This window comes from Mesocricetus auratus, unplaced genomic scaffold (genome assembly GCF_017639785.1).
Source record: "Mesocricetus auratus isolate SY011 unplaced genomic scaffold, BCM_Maur_2.0 contig_12706_pilon_obj, whole genome shotgun sequence".
In the NCBI taxonomy this organism is placed as follows: domain Eukaryota; kingdom Metazoa; phylum Chordata; class Mammalia; order Rodentia; family Cricetidae; genus Mesocricetus; species Mesocricetus auratus.
This window is the reverse complement of record NW_024433193.1, coordinates 24,949-36,281: the sequence shown is the minus strand read 5'-3', so window position 1 is coordinate 36,281 and position 11,333 is coordinate 24,949. Positions and strand designations below refer to the sequence as shown.

The 11,333-nt window shown below is 41.1% G+C and overlaps 1 protein-coding gene across 2 annotated transcripts; it reads left to right on the top strand.

Annotated features, from left to right (window-relative positions):
• The first annotated feature begins 9,604 nt into the window (after positions 1-9,604).
• Positions 9,605-10,481, top strand: LOC121138443 (THO complex subunit 4-like). Of its 2 annotated transcripts, XM_040741128.1 has the most exons (2): positions 9,605-9,683; positions 9,765-10,478. In XM_040741128.1, exons 1-2 carry the CDS (start codon positions 9,605-9,607, stop codon positions 10,370-10,372), a joined length of 687 nt encoding a protein of 228 aa, XP_040597062.1. In that variant the 3' UTR covers positions 10,373-10,478. The 2 variants fall into 2 exon arrangements, with proteins under 2 accessions (XP_040597062.1, XP_040597061.1); XM_040741127.1 differs by having other exon boundaries at positions 9,605-10,481.
• The last annotated feature ends 852 nt before the right edge of the window (positions 10,482-11,333 follow it).

Genomic DNA, 11,333 nt, shown 5'->3' with positions numbered 1-11,333 from the left:
GGTGGGGGGAGGGGGACCTGGGACCATAACACAAAGAGGGATGCTCTCTATGCCTGGACTCTTAGGGAAGTACCTGGACCCTCCCCTGAGTGAAATGATAGACTCTAGATATCCCCTTTGTGGAAGGAATTGGAAATAGGGTGGGAGGATGGGGGTTGGTGGGGGAGTGCAGGAGGAGGTTAGGGAGAGGGAACTGGGTTTGACTTGTAAAACAAGCTATTTAAAATTAAAAATAAAAATAAATAAATAAAAAATTATCTGAAATGTTAGATTTAATAATCTTTTATTTAGCATTCACAAACTGTTATATGAAATTTAAGTTAAATGTAATACAGTTTTTTTACTGTAGTTTAAATAGACTTGGCATCTATATTTTTACTACCAAAAGTTAAAAAAAACACTTAACAACCTACTTCATGTTTTACCTTTGTATAAAAGAAGATCATGCTATTTTAAATTTGAAATGTTTTGTAAGTGCAAATACTAGATTCTCTCCAGTTTTAAGACAAATGCACAGGGAGTCATTAGGCAGTTTCTCAGTACAGTTAGAAGTCTGGACCTCAGATCTTAGGGTGGTAGCTGCTTCAGGGATTCCTGAAAGAGACATCACAGAGTTCCTCCATGAATCTCCAAAGTACTAGGATTAAAGGATTAATATTTTGTTTATGGTCTAGCAAATAAAACTTGTCTGAAAATCAGAGTGTAGAGCTATACACTAGATAGACATAGAGGTCAGGCAGGGGTGGCACACAATTTTAAAACAAGCATTTGTTTTGTTTTGTTTTTATGGTTTTATGAGACAGGGGTTTTCTGTGTTGTTTTGGAGGCTGTCGGACCAGCCTGGCCTCGACCTCACAGAGATCTGCCTGCATCTACCTCCCGAGTGCTGGGATTAGAGACATGTGCCACCACTGCCCAGCTAATCCAAGCATTTGAAATGAGGAAATGTTCAAGGCCACCATGCACTACAAGAGATTGAATTATTCTCAGAGAAACTAAGCTCACACCTTTAGACCCAGCACTGAGGCTGTGGAGACAGAAGTGGTGTGGCTTGGCAGAGGGAGGTATATAAGGCAGGAAGAGAGCCAGCTCACCCCATTCAGTCTGAGGATTGCTAGACACCGGTTCTCCTCCTTTGTGCCTGAGGATTCAGGAGAGGTAAGATGTCACACTTGGGATTGGGTCTTTGATTCTCTGATCTTCCAGCATTAACTCTGATTTCTGACTCTGGGTTTAGCAAGACTAATTAGTATTTCTGGCTACAAAACCTGTTGTTTTAATTTGTGTTATGTTAAACCCTAGTAATATAACTGTGGACATTTTACATGATGAGGGTCAATGTCTGCAGCTTACTTACAGTGCTTTGTACTCAGAAATGATGTCCTAGGATTGCAGCAGTCTAGCATCTGTGGGTGAGAACAGCTTGTTTGCTCCTCCTCAGTTTTTCTTGGAAAATTACATCTTAAGCGTATTTCCCTTTGGCAAATATAAGGCTTCCAACAAATTTGATGTATAGTGAATTATTTATGATATTCTTTTGTGGTTTTTTGGTCCTGATCATTCAGTTCCATTTGTACTCATGGGATTTGACTGGGGAGTGATTTGAAGTGGCATTCAATTTACACTCACTGAAGATCCTTTCTTGGTATCTTCAGTATTATGACTCTGCATGACAATGGAGAATCACTTGTAGAATCCTGTATCTTTATCTACTGAATATAGTACTGAGTTAGAAATCTAGGTATTTTCTAATGACCTCTTTCTCAAGTGCAGGGCTCACTGATCACCCAGACCTGCTCACCTGTGAAACCAAACAAGGAGCCCTGGAAAACAGAGACAGAGGAGACAGTAGCTAAAGATCTGATGAGACAAATTCACTTTGCCACAGTCTGTTTCACTATAAATAATCCTAGAGACATCCATGGACAATAATCTCAGAATTACCCTAGTATAGCAACTAGAATTTCCACATAAGAATGGATAGTAGGAGGCAAATCAATTTTATATGAATATGCATGTGATTCATGTGTAGTGGATTTGGTTTTCCTCCAAGATCCATCCTTGCCTAACACCCAGACACAGGGTTGTTGGGGAAGTCTTATGCTAATAAAGCACTGTCTGGCCAATAGGAATCTAGATAGGTGGGGCTAGGAGTCGAGGAGGATTCTGGGTAGGAGAAACACAGGAGAGTTCGAGATGTAACCGCTTGGGGTAGGAAGCCTGGAACCTCCCTGGTAAGAAACATACTTAGATTAACAATTATGGGGTAATTACTTAAGGCAGAGCTAGCCAGTAAGGGACAAGCAAGGCCAACAGCTTCATAATTAATATAGCCTCCTGTGTGTTTATTTGGGACTGATGCGGCTCTAGAACCATGCTGGCACGGGAGAGCCCAGGCGGCTGGCGGGAGATAAACCAAAGCGGCTAGCAAGGAAAAAGCTTCTCTTAACAGAATGGTGTCAGGAAGTGGGATCATGAATTTCCACGCAAAATAACAAAAGCTTTAAAGGAATTTTAGAAACAGAAGAACAGAGAGAAGCACAGATTTTTGGTAGCAGCATTTTTCCCAGGTGTGCTCTGTTTTGCTAGCGACAAGCCGAGATTCACGCGGCTCGCTTACCGGAGTCTTCCTGACTCGGCTTAAAAAAAAAAAAAAAAAAAAAACAGCAAGGTTGTTTTAAGAGACTCTGCTAACGATTGAAAGGTGTGTACGTACAGTTGGAAGTGGCAACATTTGCTGGATGTCAGCATGGACTGAGGCGGTAAACTGTAGTCACGCTTACGCCCGCCATCTTGAACCGGCAGTTTAAAACAGCCACGGTTTTACAGATAAGACACGTGGCCAGAAAAACATAAAGATTTACAGTAAAGTCAGACTTGGATGAACAAAACCTTTAAAGGTTTACAGTGTGTTTAAAAATATACGTGAGACTGAGAGAGAAAATAAAACGACAAAGTGGTAAATAAATAGAAAAGCTGGCCGTGGTGGCGCACGCCGGTAGGAATTGCTCCAGAGGCAGAGGCAGGCAGGTTTCCAAAGAGAAAGCCTGTCTCAGAGAAAAATAAATAAAAGTGAAATAAAGTAATAATAGATAAATAAATAAGCCACGTAAAGATGGAAAATACACAGAGAGTCTGGATACTGTACGCTGTTATGTTTTTCAGTTTTTTCATTGCTAAGGAAGGAACAGCTACTGAAGTACACTTGATTATAAATGCTGCTAAATTAATTCAACTTATATCTTTTGAAAATACCTTGACTTCAAAATTTAAGTATAAGGATATGTTACTCGGAAAAGGAGATTTTATTTATGTTTCTACAGAAAATGAAAAGCTGAGAATTCCTTCCAGGCTTCTGTGGTTTCACGAACCAAGACCCCCGGAAGCAGTGGACCAGGTGTTCCAACGACTGAGACAGCTAAGATGATACAGCTTTACAGACCCCCAAAATACGGACTTATACAGGTTTCTGAGTTTTGTCATGATCCCCATGGTATAAACAGCGCCCCCTTCCAGCAGGAAGCAGTTTGGAATGAGCGACGTCCCAATTCCCATCTTGTTTATAAATCTTTGTTTTCATTTAAATGGGATTGTTTATAATTGGCTAGTGATCACAGCCAATCTTTTTTAATGGTAAAAAATGGGAATTATGGTATGGGTATTGTTTTTCATTTATTGATACAAATTCAAGGTCAATTTTGTGATGTGTATATTTCTCCTCTTGATTAAGTATTGTGCTTATACTGATCTTTTAAAACGTAATGCATAATTGAATACAGACTATAGATAGTTACTTATAATAGAATTTATAGTTAGGTAAGTTAGGTTTTCTAGATATACAGAAATATATTTGAGATAGATAAACAGTCTTCAAACCTCTCAAAGACCTTCAGAAAATGGCATTTAATATGGTTTAGGGTTTTTCTTGACAATGAGAAATGTCTGCTCCTGGCAGCACCAATTACGTCTGAGAGGAAGATGGGCATCGAAGAAACTTGTTATGGAGTTTGCTTTCAACATGGCAAGATTAGCCATTTGGGCAAGAAACTGCTCTTGCCTAGACTGTTTGACTGTTGCTGTATAAACTGGACAGGCAGGACCCACAGGAAAGTGACTACTGAACTCAGTCTTACAGGGTTCCTGCTTCATGAAGAGTCTATGAGACTGTCTGCAGGACATAGAAAAATGACTGACAGACTGCCAATGCAGATGGACAGTTTGAAATTTCCTGCTTTGCTGAGAAGTGTTCCAGACACATTGTGGCCTATGGGCTGAAGATGGATGCCCCAACGTTACAGAGGAACTTCGGGTGACTGTCCAGGCAGTAAGATGTCTCTGTCAATCCTAGTGTTTATATATTATCCTTCTGTGGTCTTTGATGGAGTTGAAGACAGATAGTTATAATTATAGTTTTCTTTAGTTATGATAAAAGATAAGCTACATATATTACTTTGGACTCACAAGGATGGGATGGATGATATTTTCTTTAAATCTTGCTAAAATATTGTAACTATGTTCTTATTTGATAACTGTTCTGTTATATACAATTTGACTGTGTTAAAGTTAAGACCTTTCTTTTTGTTTAAACAGAAAAGAGGAGATGTTGGGGAAGTCTTATGCTAATAAAGCACTGTCTGGCCAATAGGAATCTAGATAGGTGGGGCTAGGAGTCGAGGAGGATTCTGGGTAGGAGAAACACAGGAGAGTTCGAGATGTAACCGCTTGGGGTAGGAAGCCTGGAACCTCCCTGGTAAGAAACATACTTAGATTAACAATTATGGGGTAATTACTTAAGGCAGAGCTAGCCAGTAAGGGACAAGCAAGGCCAACAGCTTCATAATTAATATAGCCTCCTGTGTGTTTATTTGGGACTGATGCGGCTCTAGAACCATGCTGGCACGGGAGAGCCCAGGCGGCTGGCGGGAGATAAACCAAAGCGGCTAGCAAGGAAAAAGCTTCTCTTAACACAGGGTGGGTTTCTAGTGCCAGACATGATTTCCCTGTTGTCGAAGAGGTCTTAAGTCCAATTAGAATCTGTTGGTTACCACCAATTTGTTTGTGCCACTACTGCACACTTCATTGTTATCATGCAGGGTAGATCATTGTTATGGTTCATAGTTTTCATACCTGGGTAGGATGTTGGTTCCCTCCCTTAAAAGCTTGTATGTTGACTCTTGATACCAGGATAGCTAGCCCCCAGGGAGGAGGCTATATATTCTTTTCCACATCAAGTCTACTGCGTGTGACTGAAGCACATGGCTTCATCATCTGTAGGGTCTCACATGCTACTACGGCGAGGCAAAGTAGACAACCACAGTAGACTGTAGTGTTTTGGAAATCTCAAGGACAGCAGTGACCAACAATATCAAAGCAGGCTACTGTGAGTGCTTTGTTTTAAATCTGTGTTTCTTTTTAGGGGCATCATTGACCTGAGATGGAAATTTTTCATTTATGCTCTAATTGTATATCTTTTCAGAGACTTAGATATATTATAGGCATTTTGATAGACCATAATATTAAGAATCCTTATGACATTTTCAGACATCCATACTGTTATTTTCTCTCTCTCTCCTGTGTTTATGTCTGTTCCTTCTCCATTAATCTCTCTCTCCTCTGTCTCTCTCTCTATCTCTTTATCTCTCTCTCTCTCTCATCACACACACACACACACACACAATCTTTATTGCACCCCCTTCTTACATCATTGTTTCCTGTTTTTTTCTACTGTCCAATATTCCCCTACTCCCCACATGAGTCTCCTTTTACTTGTCTGGTTATTCCAGTTACTCCTGGTTGTGTACTCCTAATTGAATATTTGGAGCGAGGAACTTTGTCTTTCTTACTGGGTCTGACTGGAGTCACTCAATATTATCTCTTTAGAGTCACCAATTTAGCTGCACACATCATGATTTCAATTTTTCTTACAACTGAATGGAATCACATGGTGACACATATTCCAATCCCAGTTTCCCACCCACAGTTATGCATGGATACACAATCTGCCTGTGTGTTTTGTGCATGCACACCTCAAATATGCCCTGATGCAACCACCTACCTTTCTCCTCCACTGTGTTCCTCTCTACTGATTTTGCTTGAGACTCACTGGAATAACCCAGGACTTTTGTGAGACTGAGGATTTGGAAGTGTGTTGGAGAGCTTGGGCTCAGTTGAAGACTACATCTAAATGCAATGTATCTCCATCTAAATTGCATCCATAGAGAGAATTTTAGACTTTAAGGTGAGGCTCTCTGAGTCTTTCCCTTTCCTAGACTGATTGATTGATTGTGGTCTAGTGTGAGGTCAATGCAAGTTAGTACAGCTGTGGTTGGTTATTGATTACAACAGCTGTATGGAGTCTAGAGAATGGCATGTCTTAGGCCTCCCTTCTCTTTCCCATCATATTTCCTTTCTTCTTCCTATTCCTCACAGAACCTTAGATGAAGGCATAACTGATGTTTTAGGACAGGAAAAATATACCCATAGAGATATTTTGTTTGTATTCAAACAAATGAAATTTGCATAAATAATACATTAGTTGTAACTTTTTTATTTTTGACAGTATTGCCAGTGTAGATATATTTGGTTTATAATCTAAACAATAAGCTTGCCTCACAGTCACACAGCAGAACCAAGTCACTAGTTAGGCACAATCTTAGTTAAGATCAAAGTCACAAGTTAGTCTCACATCTATGCCACAAAATAATCATAGAGTCAATGCAGAGGTGGCCCTGCCTTTAATCCCAGCACTCATGAGACAGAGGCAGATGGATCTCTGTTAGATCAAGGCCTCCCTGGCCTATGCAAGAATGACTCAGGCTAAAAGACAAATGGAGCTCCCATCATTGATCCCTGCAATTAGGATCACAAGCCTTTAATCCCAGGAGTAGGGAGGTGAGAACAGGATTGATGATTTGTTGGAGAGAGGAATATAAGGCAGGAGGAGACAGGATCAGTGCAATGTGAGATTTGGTGGAGATAATTGCAGTCTGAGAATTCCTTGAGGCAGTATTGTCCATTTTGACTGAGATAAAGGTAAGAGGTAGGGGTTGGCCTCTTTGTTTTTCTAATCTTCAGACAAGCTTTATTTGTTAGATTACAACAAAAGATCACTACACATACCTTACTTATTTTCTGCATCTGCTATTGGCATTCACCTAGGTGTAGGTGGGGACAGTGCATGTTGGGGGGGTGGTCTAAGCACCTTAGTTAGCATCAGACACAGAAGACAAACATGTTTTAGAGTTACTAAAATGATAAGACCACCATCTACTGGTGACAGCAGAACAATGCAGGATGAACTCAGAGGTTGGTTATTAGCATGCACTGACCACTAACATATTGAGACACATATTTGGGGTGGGGGATTGGAGGCATGGTTTCTCTGTGGCTTTGGAGGCTATCTTGGAACCATATATTGTAGACCAGGGTGGTCTCAAACTCACAGAATTCTGCATGCCTCTGCCTCCTGAGTGCTGGTATTAAAGGCATGCACTACAACTGCCTGGCAATTTTGTCTTTCTTTTTTTTCTGTTTTCTGTTTTGGTTTTTTGAGATAGGGTTTCTCTGTATATATTTGGGGCCTATCCTGGAACTCACTCTGAAAAACAGACTTGCTTTAAACTCACAATAATCATCCTGCACGTCCCTCCCCAGTGGTGGCATTAAATGCATGAGTCTTCTTTTTAGAATCCACAGTTCCAGAAATGTCTCTCTCCAAGTCATAATTGCCATATTTCTTTTTGGCTTATTAGCATTCTGTTAGAGATGGGATACCAGCATCATATTTAGTTCACTTTTGTTGTTGTAAATTGAAGCCTGAGATTTTCATAGTTAAATTGAGGTGAGGTAACCTGATTCTATCTGTGTGGGACAGATACTGGGATACAGAGTACTCTTATATTCAGTTCTGCTCTAATCAGGCAGCAAACATGTTGATAGGGTGTGTGGAAGCAAGCTCAGGCATCCTGAAATTAACTATGTGGAAGATAATGTGAGACAGCAGGACATAGTGGTTGGTGCACTTTGGAAGGACCACTTACCTGTAAAGATATGATGGGAGGGGTTTAGATTTACATGGTTGAAGAGAAAGACTGCAGAGTGAAAGAAGCTATAGAATTCTCAGTAATTGGATTTTGGGATACCAAGTGGGTGAGGAGTGTGAAGTTCCACTGTGAAGATAAAGAGTTAAGTGTCACAGACAAAGATCAGATATAACAACCAGGCCTGCAATGTTGGGAATTTCTGGTGCAGACCTGGGTGCTGAGGAAAAGGACAGATACTCACTGGCACTCAAAAACCACAGACAATCACAAGATCCAGGTCAGGAGTCAGTGGGAAAGTCACCAGTCAACAGCACAGTGACAGGTAAACCTGTCCTGGGATATAAGAGGTAAGGGTCCAGGGATGCAAATAGTTTCTCTGCTGTTTATAAAGAATCTGGCTCTGAATTTCTGCTGTGGATGCCTTACCATTATGAACAAATTTCATTTTATATGTACTGGACTATTCTTCCTCTTTTATTGATACTCATTGCAAAATATTCTTATAGAATCATCTAGCAGAATATTTGAATTTATGTCTTGACATTTGCAAACAGTTCTCTTTGATACAATAGAAAGGACAAAGGTCTTCAAGTATAGAGTCATCCATGCAGACTTCCATGTTAAATCACTGCCCTATTCAAACAGAGGCACATAAAAAGTAGGGACTTGGCATTCCCAACCAGGAAATGAAATCACATCCAAAATTAGCATTTTTTGAGTTCCATGTGCATAGTTGTAAACACTAACATTTAAAATTGAAATTTTTACCCAGCATTAATTTTTCAACTGAGAAATATGCACTGTCAAGTAAATATAGCATTCTAAATAGTGTTTTGACAGATTTGTGGAAAACAACTTTTATCCCACCACTGGTGAGGCAAAGACAGCTGGATGTCAGTGAGATACAGGCTATCCCTTCACTATATTGATTTCTACTTCAACCTGGGCTTCATGGTGAGAATATTTCTCTGCAAAAAAAAAAGAAAAAAAGAAATTTGTATTTTTGTGCTGAGTCCTTAAAGTTGCACTCTTGAGCCTGTTTCATGGTACCAGGCCACAGTATTTTCCCAGTTAGAAAAGGAGTTTTAAACCAGGTGGTGTTGACACAGGTCTGTAATCCAATTTTTCAGTATTATCCTGGTATCTGATTCCAGGTTTATTAACACAAATTAGAATTCTGGAGAACACGAAGTCTGATTCCAAGACCACCCTGGCCATATATTGTAGACCAGGGTGGTCTCAAACTCACAGAGTTCTGCATGCCTCTGCCTCCTGAGTGCTGGTATTAAAGGCATGCACTACAACTGCCTGGCAGTTTTGTCTTTCTTTTTTTTTTTTTTTGTTTTCTGTTTTGGTTTTTTGAGAAAGGGTTTCTCTGTATATATGGGGCCTATCCTGGATCTCTGCTCTGAAAAGCAGACTTGCTTTAAACTCACAATAATCATTCTGTGTGTCCCTCCCCTGTGGGGGCATTAAATGCATGAGTCTCCTTTTCAGAATACAAGTTCCAGAATTGTCTCTCCCCCAGTCATAATAACAAGAGGTCTGATCCTGAGACCACCATGGCCAACAAAAGGGATATGTCTTTGGATGACATCATTAATCTGAACCAGAGCCAGCAAGGCAGTCGCGGCAAAGGCCAGGGATGGAGCAGGGCTGGCTACCAAGGTAGCCAAGGTGGTACCATGCAGGCCCCTGTGTGGGGGAATCGACGCAGCAGGTCTCTGAGAAATCGGCCTAAAATGAGTGGTGGCTCTTCAGGAGGAGACAGGAACCGGCTTTCTCCCTACAGCAGGCCTAAACAACTTTCCAACAAGTGGCAGCATGACCTATTTGACAGCCACTTCTGTGGTGGAGCCAGCATGGAGATGGGCGGAAATGTGTTTGTGTCAAACCTTGACTGCGGGGTGTCAGAAGCGGATAATCAGGAACTCTTCTCAGAGTTTGGAACACTGAAGACAGCAGCTGTGCACTACGATCGCTCCGGACGAAGTTTAGGGACAGCACATGTGCACTTTCAACAGAAGGCAGATGCCCTGAAGGCTATGAAACAGTACAATGGTGTCCCTTTAGATGGCCGCCCCATGAACATTCAGCTTGTCACATCACAGACTGACTCACAAAGAAAACCTGCACAGAGAATGAACAGAGGTGCCATGAGGAGAAACCATGGCTCAGGGTGTTTTGGTGGTGGCCTCATCCAGAGAGGGACCCATGGAGGCAGCATTGGAAGAGGTAGAGGTACGAGCAGGAACTCAAAGCAGCATCTTTCTGCCGAGCAGTTGGATGCACAGCTGGATGAGTACAATGCACAGATGGACACCAGTTAAACAGCCGGGCAAATCCACAGAAGTGACAGGACCCAGAAGCTTCGTCCATAATCCCTAGAGGGAGGGTTGGCAACTGGACTGTGCAGACAATGGTGGATTTCTTTTTCGTTTGTCTCTCTCTCTTTTTTCCCTGTTTTAAAATGGGATCTAAAAACTCATGTAAAGGCTTTTTTTTCTCTTTTTTTAAATTCTGAAACAGACCTGTTTTGTACCGAGTTATTTTGGCGATCAGTTTTACTGGTTACTGTTGTGGAGAAGGAGGCATGTTCACCTTTGCCATAATAAACTAGAATTGTGTGTAGGAAAGAAAATAAAAATAGAATTCTGGCTACAAAACCTATTGTGTTTTAGTTTGTTGTGAGCTGACACCTAGTGGTGAGACTGTGTAATTCCCACAGGAGGAGGGTCAATGCCTGCAGCCTGCTCAGGGGGATTTTTACAGAGAATGGATTTGGCAGAGTTGCAGCAGTCTGCTTTCTGTGGGTGAGAACAGTTTGCTTGCTGTCTCCCTTGCTCCTCCTGAGGGTTTCTTGGAAAATTACTTGTTAAGTGTATTTCTTTCTGGCAGATTTTCATTAAATTTGGTCTATAGTAAATTAAATAATTCATTTTGTGTGCTTTTGTGATCCCAAACATTCAGTTCCATTTCTGCTCCTGAGGTTTGACTGGGAAGTGATTGGAAGTAGCATTCAAGTTACACTCACTGAAGGTGGTTTCTAGTTATTTTCAGTGTTATGCCTGTTTATGTCAAATGGGGAATCACTTGTAGAGTCCTATATCTTTAACTACTTGAGTACAGTTCTGTGTTAACAATCCAGGTACTTTCCTTCTGAATGATCTCTTGCTCATGTTGGGGGCAATTAATCCCCCAGATCTGCTCACCTGCGGAGCCAGACAAAAAGTCCTAGAAAGTGGAGAGGGAAGAGACAGTAGTGAATGATCCGGTGGGACACAATTCAGT